The sequence below is a fragment of the Rattus norvegicus genome, chromosome 1, assembly GCF_021556685.1.
Source record: "Rattus norvegicus strain SHRSP/BbbUtx chromosome 1, alternate assembly SHRSP_T2T, whole genome shotgun sequence".
In the NCBI taxonomy this organism is placed as follows: domain Eukaryota; kingdom Metazoa; phylum Chordata; class Mammalia; order Rodentia; family Muridae; genus Rattus; species Rattus norvegicus.
This window is the reverse complement of record NC_141534.1, coordinates 213292958-213309873: the sequence shown is the minus strand read 5'-3', so window position 1 is coordinate 213309873 and position 16916 is coordinate 213292958. Positions and strand designations below refer to the sequence as shown.

General features: G+C 54.0%; 1 protein-coding gene across 8 annotated transcripts in view; it reads left to right on the top strand.

Annotated features, from left to right (window-relative positions):
* Nucleotides 1-16551, top strand: part of Tpcn2 (two pore segment channel 2) — a 29671-nt gene extending 13120 nt beyond the window's left edge. Inside the window, exons 8-26 of one of the 8 annotated variants that reach the window (XR_015626680.1) lie at nt 323-422; nt 1186-1251; nt 2191-2255; nt 3144-3244; nt 3811-3892; nt 4035-4121; nt 8339-8458; nt 8601-8660; nt 9682-9810; nt 10514-10625; nt 11559-11638; nt 11963-12062; nt 12673-12744; nt 13322-13395; nt 13758-13839; nt 13966-14048; nt 14551-14632; nt 14954-15048; nt 15808-16551. Coding sequence is in view for 6 of the 8 variants with exons in the window: in XM_087562287.1 (XP_087418413.1) it covers nt 323-422; nt 1186-1251; nt 2191-2255; nt 3144-3244; nt 3811-3892; nt 4035-4121; nt 8339-8456; nt 8601-8660; nt 9682-9810; nt 10514-10563; nt 11559-11638; nt 11963-12062; nt 12673-12744; nt 13322-13395; nt 13758-13839; nt 13966-14048; nt 14551-14632; nt 14954-15048; nt 15808-15886 (1605 nt within the window). In the remaining 2 variants the exon portion in view is untranslated. Of the gene's footprint in view, nt 1-322; nt 423-1185; nt 1252-2190; nt 2256-3143; nt 3245-3810; nt 3893-4034; nt 6519-8338; nt 8459-8600; nt 8661-9681; nt 9811-10513; nt 10626-11558; nt 11639-11962; nt 12063-12672; nt 12745-13321; nt 13396-13757; nt 13840-13965; nt 14049-14550; nt 14633-14953; nt 15049-15807 lie in introns of those variants that run through there. The other 7 variants (XM_087562287.1, NR_174187.1, XM_087562290.1 and 4 more) reach the window with 7 other exon arrangements.
* Nucleotides 16552-16916: the final 365 nt, after the last annotated feature.

The window sequence follows — 16916 nt, the reverse complement described above, 5'->3', positions numbered from 1 at the left end:
AGTGCCCCACAGGCTCCAAGGAGGCTGGCTGGTCCCTGCTTGGCTGCCAGACTGCTGCGCTCAGCTAGGCTGGCTCAGAGTTTTCACTGGGTTCTGGATGGGCCATTATGGTGGGAAGCCTGCTGAAGTGCATGCAGGCCCTGAGTCCTGACTTGTCTGGAAGTGAGTACAGAGCCTGCTGGGAAGTAATAGACAGATACAGGGTGCTGACTTCACCCCTTACCCTGTGTATGGTCCTGGCTGTGGGACTGAGTGAAGGTGCATCAGATTAAGACCTCAGCTGGGGGACAGAGGTCCAGATGGCTACCTCATCTGCTCTCAGGATGAAGCACAGAACAAGGAGAGGCTGACCTACTTCCGGAACCTTCCAGAAGCACTGACCTCACTCCTAGTGCTGCTGACTACTTCCAACAACCCTGATGGTGTGTGTGGGAGCTGGGAGGGGCAGGGAACCTGGCCTGGGAGAGCTGGTTGGGAGGCTGAGATGTGGTTTGGCCTGAGTGTGTGAGTCCTTTTTGTTAGCATGGGGATAAGGTACTAGGCCCCCACTCCCTTCCACTCCCTTCTTTCTTCGTTCCCTTTATCTTGTCTCTTTATTCCTTAGAAAAACTGAAAGTGTCTGGTAGTATTTAGTGACATGGTGTTAGCCAGTGGTTCCTATGGTGGCCTCTTTGGGGTTTAGCCTCACTCCCACTCACTGCCTGGGTCTAATGTGATGTGCATGCCATTCAAGAACATCAAATGTGAGAGCTTCCTGGTCTTACCAGGCCATCGTTGGGTGATGCCAGGTCCTCCCAACTACTCTGATACGGACTGTGCCAGGATGAAAGGCTGCAGTCCTGAGTTCCACTGTGGCCTGGACCACTGTTACTCTGGTCTTCGGTCTTCTCACGGCCTTGGCGACCTCCCCTGAGGGCAGCCTGGGATTCCCATCCCAGAAGTGCTGTGCAGCCTGACCCTGAGCGGGTCACTGTAGGGAGAGCTGTGTGGTCTGGGGTGTGGTCACAGGGAGGCCCATCAGTGAAGGGAGCTGAGCTTCTATCCCAGGCATAGGTACTGTGTTTGAGATTGGACTTTGAACAGGAAGTTCTCAGCTGTTCTGTGAGGTCTGGTGAGGAGGGGCTGGGGTGGAAATGGGGCCAACTGCCGCAGTTGTGCTTAGTCTCAGGTCTTCCTTTGTCTCAGTGATGATCCCTGCGTATACCCAGAACCGGGCCTATGCTCTCTTCTTCATAATCTTCACCTTGATAGGTAAGTGCCTGTGGGTTTGTGTGGCACTGGACCATGCTCACCCAGACATGACAAGATCCCCATCCTCACGAGTGGCTGGCTGTAGCTGGCCACTACTTTCTTTCTTTCTTTTTTTTTTTTTTTTTTTGGTTCTTTTTTTCGGAGCTGGGGACCGAACCCAGGGCCTTGCGCTTCCTAGGCAAGTGCTCTACCACTGAGCTAAATCCCCAACCCCTGGCCACTACTTTCTAACTCTCCTCAGTTTGCTTCTGGAACTTTGCCTCAGTCTACCCTCACCCTGGAATTTCCCGTCCCCCACACCCTTTAACTTGACCTCGGCCTGCTTTCTCCTTCTAGCGTTCCCTCAGCTCACCCCCCAACCCAAGACCTTCACCTTCACCTGACCCCTCAGTATATCCCCACCCTGAAATTTCACCTCAGCCCGTCTCCTCACAGCTTCACCTCAGCTCACTCCACAAATCTTCACCTCAGCCTGCTCCCAACTTAGGACCTCATGTCAGGTGGTCCACCTGTGACTTCACCTCCGCCCCTCATGCTGTACCTTTACCTCATGGTGCTTCCTGTGTAGCTTCACCTTAGCTCTTTGCCCTGCACTGTCTCCTCAACATGGCTCCTCAGTATTCCTCAGACCTATCCTTCATTTCAGCCTGCTTGACCCCAATAGCTGCACCTCAGTTCCCCGTCCTGTACCTGTGTGTGTCCATATACCAACACCACCAGTAACTTTACCTCAGTCTGTTCCCCACCCCATCTTAGCATGCCGTCCCCACTCCCCCTGGTGGCCATTGACAGTGGGCCCTGTCACTCCCAGCCATTGTGCTGGTCTTGCTGAGACCTTTGAGCCCTGGATGGTTGTGGTTCTTGGCTGCTGCAGGCTCTGCTCCACTTCCCTCTGGCCAGGTTTATTGTTTTGTTTTGTTTTGTTTTTTTCCTTCATAGGAAGCTTGTTTCTGATGAACCTGCTGACGGCCATCATCTATAATCAGTTCCGAGGCTACCTAATGGTGAGCCACTGGCCTCAGAGGCCAGGCAAAGTAGGCCCTGAGTCAGCTGACGCTGGCGGGAGGGGAAGCCGGTGGCCACCTTCTGTGGACCAGCTCAGGAACACTGTCTCTGCTATAGGATGTTTCAGTAGCACAGGTGTTGCTATGGTTAACCAGGGTTTCCTTCTCTGCCTTTCCACGCCCAAGAGGAAAACACCTAGAGACTGCAACTCCTGGAGTGTCTGTTAAACCCACCCCCTAAATGCACAAAGAAGAAATGTAGACCCTACAGCAGTGATTCTTTTTTAAAGATATATATAGAGATCGATCTATCTATCTATCTATCTATCTATCTATCTATCTATCTATCTATCTATCTATCTATCAGTACACTGCAGCTGTCTTCAGACACACCAGAAAAGGGCATCTGATCCCATTACAGATGGTTGTGAGCCACCATGTGGTTGCTGGGAATTGAACTCAGGGCCTCTGGAAGAGCAGTCAGTGCTCTTAACCACTGAGCCGTCTCTCCAGCCCCTAGGACAGTGGTTCTTAACCTGTGGGTCATGACCCCTTGGGGTGATGAATGACCGTTTCGCAGGGAGCACATATCAGATATCCTGCATATCAGATATTTACATTAAAATTCCTACTGAAAATAACTTTACGGTTGGGGGTCATCACAACACGAGAAACTGTATTAAAGGGTCGCTGGACTCCCTCCTTTGAGAACTGTCCCCTGTAATGGTGTGATTGTCCTCTGATGCCTAAGGAGTGTGGGGCTGCTTCACAGCCCCTCTTGGAGCCTCCCCAGGCTCCCCATTATCCCGCTCCCCAGAGCAGTGAGCAGGAATGAAGACAGGCGTGAGTAATGCCAGAGCTGGGTGATCAGAGCTTTCCTCTTCATAGAAATCTCTACAGACTTCACTGTTCCGGCGGCGACTAGGGGCCCGTGCGGCCTATGAAGTCCTCACCCTTCAGGCAGGGCCAAATGGAACCACCTCTGAGTTGTGAGTGTTGGGTGGGGTCCTTTCCCAGGACAATATGGTCTTTTGCTTCTGGGAAGGTGGGCAGGGTACTCATTAGGAGCTGAGGACCGAACCCAGGGCCTTGTGCTTGCTAGGCAAGTGCTCTACCACTGAGCTAAATCCCCAACCCCTCATTAGGGGTTTCCTAACAGCCCATGCTGACTGGCGCCAGACTGATCTTCCACTGGGAGCTGTATGAACTGCCAAGCCCTCAGTGCTCCCGTTGTCCTGTTTACTCTTGCCTGTTAGCCCACTTGTGTCTAAGGCGTCCACACCACCAGGTGGGCTGAGGAAGGAGGGCACTGGTGTGCCACTGAGATGGCTCTGGGCTTGACTGCTCAGTGGCAGCAAGTCTGCTGTCCCTCTTTAAAGGGATATCTCCAGGGGATGTACCTGGGGCCTGTAAGGCCCTTCAGCTCAGCCGTGGTGGAGGCTCACCCAGGCTCCTTTTCCGTGCAGCCGGGTGGATCCCTAGCGGACGGAGTTCAGGCCGGAGGAACTGCCACAGGATGTTGTTGCTCACTAGGGTGGGGTTTCTTTTTTCACAGAGTCGGGGTAAATCCCGAGAACTTCCTGCGAGTGCTTCAGAAAACCCAGCTGAACAAAATCCACAAACAAGCCATCATACAGGTTGCTGCCCTCCCTGGGTCTTCCCTAGCTCCTGTCGGGTGGGTCGTCAGTCCGTCTGGCGCTTACTGCTGACAGTCCGTTGGGAGAGGCTCCAGGCATCTCTCTCCCGTTGCCAGTGGCCAACCTGGCCTTCCTTCCACAGAAGGTGCACTCCTATGAAGGCCGCCCGATCCTGGCCGATGAGTTCCAGAAACTCTTTGATGAGGTTGACAAAGGTATAGTCAAAGAGGTAAGTAGGTCTGGTCTTCTCAGCTTGGGGCCACCAAGGCTAGTGGTGTTAGGTCCTAGGACTTGCCTGCCCTGAATCCCTAGTCCCTAGGATTGGCAACGGGAGTCCTTTGGCTGGTGAATTTGTTGGATGAAGACATTTACTATTTGGAGAAATGGCCTGGGTGAGCCTAACCCAGAGAAACATTCTACATTTCTCTGTCTCAAACAAAGTCCTCTGGCCATTCCCCTGGGAGGTCGAAGGCTGGCTCTCTCCAAGGCCTTTGCCTCTCGTTGGGGACGGTCCCCTGGGGGTCTTGGCTTCCATTTCAGGCCCAGCCAGAGGACAAGAATGCCTGTATGTTCCAGTGTGGGTTTCTGAGCGGGCAGCCTTGCCATGCATAGCTCGTACCTCAGGCAGGCAGAGGCACTGCTGTACCCGCCAGCCAGCCCTGAGAGGACCAAGCCGGGCCCTGAGCCAGGACAGACTGAGATGGGCTCTATGTGTCCTGCTGCAGAAGCCTTGACAGTTCACTGCTGTGTGACCTGATCGCTCAGCCTGCCTTAGATTCAGCCACATAGTCACAGCGCTTGACATTTAATACCTTATGAGATGGAGAGGTCACAGTCCCAGCCTCTGGTTGTGACTGACCGATGATAGCTTCTCCCTGTGTCTGCATATAGCCACTCTCTGTGTGTATGTCCCCAAACCTTCTTCTTACGAGGACATAGGCATGTGGAAGAAGACCCCTTCCCCCACTTTCACACAGCCGCGTCTGGAAAAGGCACTGTCTACAAGTGCATCACATTCTGACAAGGTGGGGTTGACTTTGAGTGTGGGAACTCTGTGGAGAATGATCAGCTCACCCCGTCAGCTGTTGTGGGAGAGTTGTCAGCTTATGCGGCCTCAGTTCCCCATCACGGGTGGCTGCCTTAAAACCGTGTTTCTCTCAGGCCTCCCGAGGCCTTCCGGGGGCATGCATTTGTTGCTGTTGTCCTTGGGGGTGTCACTCCTGCCCCTACCTTGGGCACAGGAGTCTGGTGATAAGGATTCATTAGCAGGGGACTGTTCTGCCATCAGCCCTCTGCTTGGACCAGGTGGGCTTTGAGGTGTCAGGGTCCCCCTGACTTGGGGCAGGCGGTGCTGTTGGACGTAGGCTGTAGAGATCATGGATGAGCCTCACAGGACCGGGAGGCTCTGCTACAGGGGATGGTTCCCAGCGTGGGTGGGAGGTCTGCTGCCTCAGGAGGCTGCTTTTGGAGGCCTCATGGTTGAGGTATCCTTTTCTCAGATAGAGTCAGACCTGGGCAAGAGAGCAGTTACCCAGTAGTGCCTGCTGGGCTGCCCAGGTTCTCCCTAGGCTGCTGCTTGCCAGCCACTGTTGAATGGGGTGGGGTTGGGTGGGGTGTGCATGCATTCTGCCACTCGGCTGCTGCTGCAGAGGAAGGACATATGGACTGTGTGTGTCAATCGAGGCCCATTAGAGTAAACTCAGGCTGGGAACAGCCTACCAGTTGAGCCATATCCCTCCTCTGCCCCCCTTCCCCAGCTACTTTTTGGATTCTTTGAGACAGGGTCTCTCTATGTAGCCATAGCTGTCCATGATGTCAGTCTGCAGACCTGGTTGGCTTTGCACTCACAGAGACTCACGGTGTTTGCTTGTGAGCGCTGGGATTAGAGACGTGCATGACAATGTTTGGCTGTCCCAGCTGCTTGTCTGTTCTGTGGGGCATGCTCTTTCTAGGATTGGGGTTTGAGACACGTGTTCAAACCTGGAAGTTTTGAGGCCCATATTCTTTTCTTGACTTTACGTCATGCTTCCCTCCAAAACCAAGGTCAGTGGGCACTGTACTGCAATCCTGAGGTTCAGCTAACGTCAGGGGCAGGTACCTTCAGAGAGGAACCTGGGACAGGGTGGTGCCGGTGAGCAGGGAGCTGAAGGGTGCAGAGAAAGCACTGTAAAGCTTCCAAAATGTCCTTCAACAAGGGCAGTAACCACTGTAACTATGAAGGAAGAATGGGAAGATCCCCTCTCTGCCCTCCCCAAAAGCATCGTCTGTCACGTGGAGCCTGATGGATTCAGCTCTCAGTTCCACAGGCTTGTGTGGCTACGTTCTGCTAAGTTTGAACATGATGGAGATGCTGAACCCTTCTCAGCCAAGGTGTTAGCGAGCCTCCAGTCAGGCCGAAACCACAAAGGAAATGTAAACAAGGAAGTCTCAGGGGTGATGAAAGACTTGCTGTGGAGAAGGAAGAGCTCTGGGGCTGAGGGACAGTGCCCTAGCAAGGATGGCCTTAGAAGGAGACCTTCACTGGCCAGACTCAGGCCTCTGTGGAGAATGTGGAGAAGGTGATCCAAACCTCTGGGAACAGACTGACTGTGGTCTGCCTGAGCCAGCGCTGGTCTGTGGGCCATTGGTAAGTGAAAGCAGCCATACTGGGTGCTCCAGGGACCATGCAGCAGAGGCCAGGGTGTGCAGAGCCCCTAGGGGCCTCTGGGTAGGCAGCCCCTGCACACTAGCTCACATGTCAGGAGGTCAGGCTGCAGCTCTAGGCTGCCAGGGGGACTGCAAGGCTGGATGCTGACAGGAACTGTAAATCAGTGGCCTGGTATTGCTGGTAACTCAGAGTTGAGAAGTAGCGACTGTCCAGGCTCCTTCCCAGAGGAGTCACTCTGTTCAGTGTGGTGTTCTGACGTTTTCTAAGGGACATTACCTCATGTAGCTATAGGTGTCTGCTTGTACCTGACACACAGTTCATGAAGTTTGGGATCTTCCCATTTAAACCACCCTTGATGATGAACTCTCTTCCCTTCACCCCTGGTAGCCATTCTTCCCTGAGAGCTGTCCCCAGAAGTGTGGCCTTTGCCTGTCACTGAGGAAGTCAGCGGTTCAGTTTTATCATTGGAACTTATGGTTATGCGTGAGGGCAGTCTCTCTACTGGGGGCAGCAGGAATAGTCTCTCTGTCACCACAGGGAGGGCTCACAGGGATTCCAGGCTTCCCCCGTGGTTCACTGCATGAGCCTGCTGCAGCCATGTTCCATGGTGGTGTCAAATGTGCCTCAGAAAATGCTGGGTCTCCTGAGGCTGTCCCCACCACTGTCCACTCTGGCTGGCCACAGGGCATCCGTGTTTGCTGCTGTGATGTCCTAGCACTTGGTGAGCCAGCTCTGGGAATGTTTTAAAGGTTTTTTTTTAAAGATTTATTTTTAATTAGTGTGTGTGTGTACATCTGACATTAGATCCCTCTGATCTCATGGGACCCAGTCTGTCAGATGTGGATGATGGGACCTGAACTCGGGTCCTCTGCAAGAGCAGTATGTACTCTTAATCACCGAGCAGTTTCTCCAGCCTCTTAAGTGTTTTAAGTGTTTTGCCTGCATGTATGTCCAGGTACCACGTGTGTACAATACCTGCAGAAGCCAGAAAAGGGCATCAGATGCCCTAGAATTGGCGTTAGAGAATTTGTGAACTATCAGGTGGATGCTGGGAATTGAACATGGGTCCTCTGGAAGAACAGCAAATATTCTTACCTGATGAGCCATCTCTCCAGCTCAAGGTTTATTCTTTGTTTTAAGTATATGAGTGACCGATTTGTCTGCATATATTTAAGTATACCACTTGCATGCCTGGTCCCTGTGGAGGTCAGAAGAGGGCATTGGATCACCTGGAACTGGAGTTATCGATGGCTGTGAAACACCATGTGGGTGCTGGGAACTGAACCCAGATCCTCTGCAAAAGCAGCAAGTGTTTCTTAACTACTGAGCCATCTCTTTGACTCCCTGGCTCCCGTGCATGCTTGTACGGGTATTTCTTCTTGTGTGCCACCTTGTACCTGGTGCCTGCAGAGGCCACAAGAGAGTGTTGTATCGCCTGGGACTGGAGTTATAGATAGTTGTAAGTCACTGTGAGTATATATTGGGAATGGAACCTTGGTTCTCTGGAAGCAGCCTGTCCTCTTAACCACGAGTCTTTCCAGCCCACCCCCCAGCATACATTTCAAATGACTGATGTGACGTGGCTTATGCACAGGTCAGTAGGCTTCAGATCATTCTATCTATATGCTGTAAAGGTCATGGCGACTAGCTTCTCACGTAAAAAGCTGCTTCTGTTTGAGATTGCTTCTGAGGCTAGAAAGGGCAGGGCAGGAGGTGAGGCAGGAATATGCACCCCCCCCAGAACAAGAGGCGGGTCCTGTGCCTCACCATGGCTCTAAGAGTGTGGGTTCCCTTTGCAGCGCCCGCCGAAGCCCCAGTACCAGTCTCCGTTTCTGCAGACTGCCCAGTTCATCTTCAGCCACCGCTACTTTGACTACCTGGGGAACCTCATTGCTCTGGGAAACCTCTTGTCTATTTGTGTGAGTTGGGGCTGACCCTGTGGTGCTGTGAGAGGCCCTCTCCTGCACCCCTCCTTCCAGCTTAGTGAAGGTGTGACCTGCAGCCAGCCTTCCCTCTTCACCCTGGCCACCATGGTAAGCTGTCCCCCACTCTGGCTTGCAGGTGTTCCTGGTGCTGGACTCAAACCTGCTGCCTGGGGAACGGAACGACTTTGTCCTGGGGGTGAGCTCAGGGGCTGCTGGCCGTGAAACTGTCAGCTTTGCCAGGGGCTGAGCAGTGAGGAGTAGCAGCATGGGGACAGGGTGGCTGGCCAGAGCAGTGATCCCTCCTCGGGGTGGAGGCTCTGGTTATGCAGGCAGAAAGTGGCTGCTGGGGACAGAGTGACTTCCATGGGCCCCTGCGTAGTGGGGTGTGAGGCTGAGGGTCTGGTAGAGAGGAGACTGACTGGGTCTTGTGGGCTGTCTGGCTTCAGGCTCTGAGCTTTCCCTTAAGAAGAAAACACTCTCTTCTCTGATATTAAAGTATTCCGTCAAATTCCTTGGGAATTGAGGCTTTCCACTTTGAGTGTGGGCATTCTATGAGTCCTCAGGTTAGATTCCATCAGTGTTTTAGCAGAGGCTGTCTGACATCTCAGAAGAGAACAGTGTTTTACCTGGGGAGTGGAGTGAGCCTCTCCATGCTCTGGGTGTGTGTGTGTGTGTGTGTGTGTGTGTGTGTGTGTGTGTGTGTCCCCATCCACTTGACCTCCTTTAAAGGAGGAGTTACTCGTGTTTCCTTCCTGGGAGAGGCCATCTTCCTTGACGAGCTCCCACACCAAGCCCTCTGTCCTCTTGGGAAGAAACTTCTGCAAGCTCAGGTTCCTTTGGGAAGAGCCTGCCCAGCGTGTGCCTTTTCTTTGTTGGCCAGGGAGGCCCAGGTCAGGTGCAGAGATAGGACAGAACAGGAAGCAGAAATGCTAGCAATGCCGTAGATGGGGGATGGGTTGGGGGTTAAGAGAGTGGATGGGGGGTTGGGGATTTAGCTCAGTGGTAGAGCATTTGCCTAGCAAGCGCAGGCCCTGGGTTTGGTCCCCAGCTCTGAAAAAAAAGAAAAAAAAAAAGAGAGAGAGTGGAGGGGCAGCAGGCGAGGTTGCGGGGTATGTGTGTGGGGAGGACAGGAAACTCTGACCATAGGCCTCAGCATCCTTGGGCCAGCGTGGGGATATAGCAAGTGAAGCTGGCTCTGGGCTTTTCTGCCTCTTCAGATTCTCAACTACATTTTCATCTTGTACTACCTGCTGGAGCTGCTGTTCAAGGTGTTCGCGCTGGGCCTACGGGGCTACCTGTTCTACCACAGCAACGTGTTCGATGGCCTCCTGACCATCATCCTGCTGGTAAAGTCCGTGCAAGCTGGGGTACCTCTCCCGGCAGCTCTGTGAGCCTGGCTGGCAGCTCTCCCTGGGCCCTTTGGGTGTAGCACAGATGGATCAGATAGTACAGTGGACTACCCAGGAGTAGGTGGGGCTCCTGGCTTGAGGTGCCTGCGGTGAAGTCCGTGATGGGATGCAGGAACTTGGTCCCCATTGTCTCTGAGTGTTAAAGGGGCAGGACTGCCATCCTGAGGGAGGGCCAGCAGGACCCAGAGCTATCAGTACTAACCAGCCCTCGGCACAGTCCTCCAGTGCCGCTGGTTCACAGTGCAGCCTTGGTGTGGACAAGTGAGTGTTAGGGGTCTCAGCCAGCCGAGGTGCCCTTGGGAATCCCCACTTGCTTGGAGTGAGAGGTTCACACTTGGTGTGGGCGTGACAGCAGTGACCTCAGGTGACATTTTGAGAGACATTCACAGAGAGTTATTAGAGCTAGGCCTTTTGGTCCACGTATGACGAAGTGACTTCCCCAGTCCCGATTCCTGAAACCAATGTGTTCTGGCTGGCAGAAGTTTATCGTCTGGATGTATGGGGTCAGGCCTGAGCTCCGAGCCTAAGTGATGGACCTAAGTCTTAGGATGGATTCTGTTGCAAGCTGCCTGGGCTGGCACTGCTGGAGGTGCCGCCTGGACTAGCACTGCTGGACAATGCCCCTCTTTCTGTGGTTCAGGTTTTGGAGATTTCTACTCTGGCCGTGTACCGATTGCCGCACCCAGGATGGTATGTGATTGCAGAGAACCTGGGGACACAACCTGGCCAGTGACCTGTCTCACTGCGCCTAGGTGAGATTTCCAGGACCACATGGGGTTCCTTGCCACCGGCATGGCCCACACTACCAGTAAGGCTGTTGGACTGTGGGCTGAGTCTGCCCAGCATGAGGGGGACATGCAGAAATGGCTTGGTGGGCAGTGGTTGTGTTTCCTGTAAGGTAGCCTAGCAGGTGGCAGTGTCCCCTCTTGCCTGTCATATCCACTGTGGGACATGAGGCCCAACTCAGGCCTGCAGTGTGGGTTGATCCCTTTGCTAACGCCTGCCTAGTGTGTGGTCTTGGCTCACCCCTTGTGTGCTCCGTTTTTGTAAAATGGGTCCTGGGGCTCTGGTGATTTGAGCCCACCAGCCTCCATTCTTAATGTATGGAGAGACTTCTGGTTAGGGCCCCGGGACTCTTGGCATAGGCAGTGGTGCTAGGCTTGTGCCTGTGCCTTTGTTGGGGAGGCTGCCGATAGCAGGATGGCACATAAGGTTGCTGTGAGAGATTCCTGTGAGCCGAGACTTGCCTAGCACAGGCCTGGGGCCACTTCTGTCCACTTGGGATCCCCGCACTGCCTTGTCTTAGTCACACAGTTGGGAGAGACTTCAGAGGGCTGGGGGTCCAGCACTGGCCTGCATCACACAGTTGGGAGAGACTTCAGAGGGCTGGGGGTCCAGCACTGGCCTGCAGAGTTGTCTCTGGCTGCCTGCTGGAATGGCTTGAAGATGGGCAGGGACAGTCCACCCCTTTGCCACCTTGGCTTATGTTTAGATAGGAATGAGGGTACAGAGAAGCCATGGGGGGTGCTGGAGTGGAGTGGCAGCCATAGGATCGGGGGACAGGACTGGATCATGGGATAGGGGATGGGGTCAGAGATAGGGTCAGAAGTCATAGGCTCCAGATGAGACAGGGTCAGTGACAGGAATAGGTTGGGGTTGGGACAAGCTTCCCATCTCTTCTTCAGGAACTGAGCTCGGCAGGTCTACCTAGGTCCTGGGCACTGACTACCATCTCTGCCTTCAAGCTATGGGGCTGTTCTGAGAGGTGTGGCCCTGGCTGTGGGAGATGTGGCTGTGACTGTGGGAGATATGACTGGCAGTTGGGAGCTTTGGCTGTGCTGGGAAGTGTGGCTATGACTGTGCTAAGTGTGGCTGTGGCTGTGTTGGGAGGTATGATGGTAGCTGTGGTTATGGCTGCCTGGGCACTGGGCATGAGTAGGGTATGGCTGGGCTCAGTCTCCCACCTCCTGGGAGCTTTTTCTGCCTGGTGTCCATACAGTGATTATTGCTGTCTGGTCACCCCTGCTGCCTCATCTCTTAGCCCCTCTGCTTCCCCAAACCTTGTAACACGGCTCCGGTATCTTCTTAGGAAGCCAGAGCAGTATGGCCCCCTGTCGCTTTGGGACATGACTCGGCTGGTGAACATTCTGATTGTGATACGCTTCCTGCGCATCATCCCCAGCATAAAGGTGTGTCTCCCGCCATGGGCTGGGGCCAGGGCACTTATCATCAGGGCGCCCTGGGAACATATCCTCAGCCTCCTTGACATTTTTCAGCTGCTGGGGTGGGGTCACTGGATCAAGAACCCAGACATCCATTTCTTTTAGCCTCCAGGTCACAGAGGTGCAAATCAGATCTTAGTGAGCCAGGAGGCAGAGGGTAGTCACAGGATGTGGGTGCCAGGCTCTGTCAAAGGGACCTGTGACACAGCACCCACAGGAGGCTGGGGCTATTTGGAGAATATGTGCGGCTGTGGTGTATGTGAACTTGTGTGTGAGTGCGTGTGTGCATGTGCGCATGTGCATGTGTGTGTAGGGCTTTGTACATTTGGTGGGTGTGGATGTGTACAGGTTGTGTGTGGGTGACTGCGGGAATGCAATGTGTATAGGTGTATAGGTGTAGAGGTGTATAGGTGTATAGGTGTATAGGCTTTGAGGTGGACATCCAAGTGTGTCTAGATGTATGTGGATGGCTATAGAGTAGTTTGCTGGTCCAATCTGCCCTACTGGTCAGGGTGAGGGTGTGTGTGTAGAAGGGGTGGGGCACTGTTGTCAGTTTGAGTCTTCATCTTACCCACAGCCAACGGCTGTGGTAGCCAGCACCATCCTGGGCCTAATCCAGAACCTGCGGGCATTTGGTGGGATCCTGGTGGTAAGTTCTGGGGCTCTGGCCTGGGTGGGCTGGCTCTGTGGAGTCCAAGTTGGGTATGGTTGGTCTGGTTCTGCTCTGGTAAGGAGGCTCACAGCAGTGTTAGGATGCCAGACCTTGTTAGCTCCTTCCTTCCACAGAGGGCCTGGGGTTACTGTCTTCACTGTGTGCCAAGGTCCTTATGGTAATTGACCAGTCCTTCATGACCCCTGGGTCATGTACCGCAGTGAGGAACAGAGAGGAAATTGGGCCCCCCAAGGGCCCAAGCTTGAGAGTTTAGGGGATACTCTTTCTGTAGACATACTTTAGGGCTTGTAGCCATGTGTGTCAGACAGAAGCCGAGGTGTGACTGGGCCTCCACTGGGGCCAGAGGGCCTGGTCTGTCGTCTGTAGTAGCAGGCCTACAACTGTAGAACCTGGGTAGCACCCAGATCCCCTGGAGAGCTGCCTGGTGCTTCTGGCCTCTTCAGCTTACATCTTTAGGGCGTAGGCGTCCCTGAGCCCCACTGCCTCACCCACTTTGGCCTCAACCTGGCCCTGTGGCTGCACTGACACCGACTTCTCCTCTCCTCCTCCATAGGTGGTATACTATGTGTTCGCCATGATTGGGATCAACCTGTTCCGAGGTGTCATTGTGCCTCCCGGAAACAGCAGGTGAGGGCTGTCTGTGCCTGAGGGCATTAATCCGTGGGCATGCCAGTGGGCCTTCCCTGTTAAACAGTTCTTGTAGGTGTCTTGCCTTGGGTGTCCTGAGCACAGCCTCCCACCCTTGGTCTAGGCTGTTATATCGCTGGGGTGGGATTGGGGCCTTCTTCAGAACCTGGGGCCCAGGGTTCTGGGGATGGGAGCCTCTTGGGGTCACATCAGACACTCTCCCCGTGTGGGTAGGTAGTGGTATCTTCCTTTGCCCTTTCTCCTGGGGTCTGAGTCGATGCTGGGCTGGAAAATGGGGCAGTGCCCAGCTGTGTAGACCCCTGGCTATAACCACCATTAACCAAGGATCATTGTGTCTCCAGCCTGGTTCCTGATAACAGCTCAGCTCCGTGTGGAAGCTTTGAGCAGCTAGGTTACTGGCCCAACAACTTCGACGACTTTGCTGTAAGTCCTCTGCCTTGTCCTTAGGTCCAGCTCGCCTGGGACTCTCCTTCTGTCTTGCCCTGTTCTCTGGTTCCCCCTCTTCCTTGTCCTGGGGCCCTCCTGGACCCTACCTCTGCTGCCCCATAGGCTGCTCTGATCACACTGTGGGACGTGATGGTGGTGAACAATTGGCAGGTGATCCTGGAAGCCTATAAGCACTACTCCGGCCCGTAAGTCTTTGCCCCAGTACTAGCTATGACCTTGACATTACACCAGAGGCCCAGGGCCTGGCCTGAGAAGGGAACCCAGCTGCTGGCCTTAGAAGGCTGACCAAGCTGTCTCCTGGCAGGCTTCAACCTTCATCCATGTTACACTGGGAGATAGCCAGGGCCCCAGGCTTCTGCACCCAGGTGGTACAAGTGTGGTTCGAAATAAAGGATGTATATGCGTGACTGCCTGGGGTCCTGGGGATTTCTATGGGGTAGAGTCCTAGGGGAACAGTCGGGTGGCTCATTTAGCTCATAGCTTGGAGAACTTTGACCAGCTCAGCAGAGGGCCCCAACTTGTACCTCATGCTAGGCTTGTTCTGGTGTCCTGGGGATTACTACACTATACATTGTAGCATAGCAGCAGGACTGATGAGACCCCACAGATGTGTGTTGTAGCTGTTTGTCTTTCTGGAATGCTCTCATCCCACTCATGAGATCCCTCTGGCCTCCTTGTCCGTCACAGGTGGTCGATGGTGTATTTTGTGCTGTGGTGGTTGGTGTCCTCTGTCATCTGGATCAACCTGTTTCTGGCTCTGCTTCTGGAGGTACCAGCTGCCCCTGTTCAGGCCTGAGATTGCTACTGATTTGTTTATAGAGTTTTGGTGGATAAGCCATGCTAGCCAAGACTACAGGCTAAAGGGAGCCTCTGAGCTGCTTGCTCTGCTGGTCTTTGGGGTTCTCACGACCCCAACCTGGCTTAAGGGTGAAGTTGGGCATCTTGCTGTTTCAGGGGCCTGGATCTCATGGGCTCTGCATCCAGATGTCTGGGGTGGGCTGCTCCCCACAGTGACTGTACTGTGACTGCAGACTGGGCAGTGGGGGCTCTGAAGCATGGGTACTTACACCTTCTCTTCTTCCTGCTCCAGAACTTTCTCCACAGATGGGACCCTCAAGGTCATAAGCAGCTCCTGGTTGGGACCAAGCAGATCACCTACGAGATGTCTGTGGAGCTCATGTTCAGGTGCGGGCTCGGGAGTGTGTCTCCAGTCTATGGAGCTGACAGAGCGGGGCGTGGGGGGAGGGAGGCTTTCTGGCAGGGTACCCAGTTATCTGGACTGCTGCTGGGCTGGCAAGAGATGCTCACAGCATGGTGGTGGGCACTTCTGCTTCTACCAGGGACTTGGGCTGTCCTCTGCTTAGGCTCCAGCACATGGAAGGGACCATCTATTTTCCCTTGTCTCGTAGCTTCTGGCTGGTACCATAGGGCACAGCCAGGTAGCCTGAAGGAGCCATGCCTTCTCCTCTTGTGACATCATGGAGTGTGTCCTCTGCTTGTATGGGAGAGTGGCTGCCATCCTAGGGCCATCTGTCAGGAGCCCCGATTTCTTTCACTGGTGTTGGCTGTGTGCAGTCAGCTGTAGCCATGCCCGTTGGTGTGAGAGGGGCGCTCTAGGATTCCAGGCTTTTCCCTTAATTCTTTTTGATGAGGGGGTAGAATCTGGGCTGTGTGCGTGCTACACACATGCTCTACATAGAGTCCCTCCTCAGCCCTCTGTAGTGTGCTTGTCAATGCACACAGAGGTTTTTAGCACCTGTATCTTCCTGAGGCAGGACCTACGTGTCTATGTCCCCACGGCCTGCCATTGCTTGTTTGGAAGGTGCCTCCTGGTTGGGATCTCTGAGACTGGGCACTTGCAGATCTTACCTGCTGACTTTGCAGTCTCCGAGAGGCGAAGGCCCACCTCTCTGAAGCTTTTGTGTGACTGTCCCTACCCCGCAGAGATATCCTAGAAGAGCCCAAGGAGGAGGAACTGATGGAGAAGCTACACAAGCATCCACACTTGCATCTGTGCAGGTGACATCAGAGTGGCCTCTAGCTGGGGCGACAGGACAGAGATGCTGGCGTGGCCCAGGCTGTGGAGACAGCAGCCGGTCGAGATTGAGCATGAAAAGATGGTACCTGGGACAGACCACTCAAGGATAGACAGAGGCTGGAATAAGGACTCCTCTCCTGCAGCTGCTCAGCAGTAGCCACCGTGCAATCTCTGTAGCCGTGACAGACTGGTGGTCAGCACTACAGGACGGCCTTCTTCCATTTGCTGTTCTTCAGAGCTGCCTGGGTGACTCACTAAGGAGAGAGATTTCCAAGCATCCTCAAAGCCAGGAATGGAGAAGGCCTCGGCTGTCTTTTACCCACAAGCTCATCTGTGCCTTCAGCGTCAGTGGCATTTGTGAACTCAAGCCTGCCCAGGACAGTAGCTGGCAGGTTTCCAGGGCATCAGGGTCATGTGTAGGGAATGTCACCTCTTTGTTTCAGTGCCTATGGATGTGATAGGCGTGTCGGGGGGGGTGGGTCACTGTGTCAGCCATTTTCTGTTTTGTAAAGAAGGAGATTGTGTTTATTCTGACCTCTCCCTCTACCTCAGGGTTGTTGGGTAGGGAGAGCACCAGGTTGTAAGGTGAGAGCTCCCACCTGTGATGAGAAGCATCTTTTAATGACATGCACAAAGACTTGTAAGCCCAAGGTGGCCCCGTGTCATTTGTTGAGTTTGGTGGCAGAGGGAGCTGGGGCAGGAAGGTGGGAGAAAGACCAACTCAAGGCTCTGAGACAGACCTTTGGGTTCCCCATTTCAGTGCAACTCTGGGGTTGTTGGAGTTTCTTGGGGTCCTTTCAAGCTATGGGCTAGCTTCGAGTGATGTCTGCCATGGGCACTGACATGGAATGGGGGCCTGGGGCTTGCTCTTTTGAAGGCTAGAGTGCCTGGACTTCTGGGAACCTGAGGGAGTGTGACAGGGGGTTTCAGAAAAATCAGGAAAGCACTGTGCTCAGGCTGAAGTCCTGGTCATTTCCATGACATCCTCAGTGTGGGGTCTTTAGAACTCCTGAAG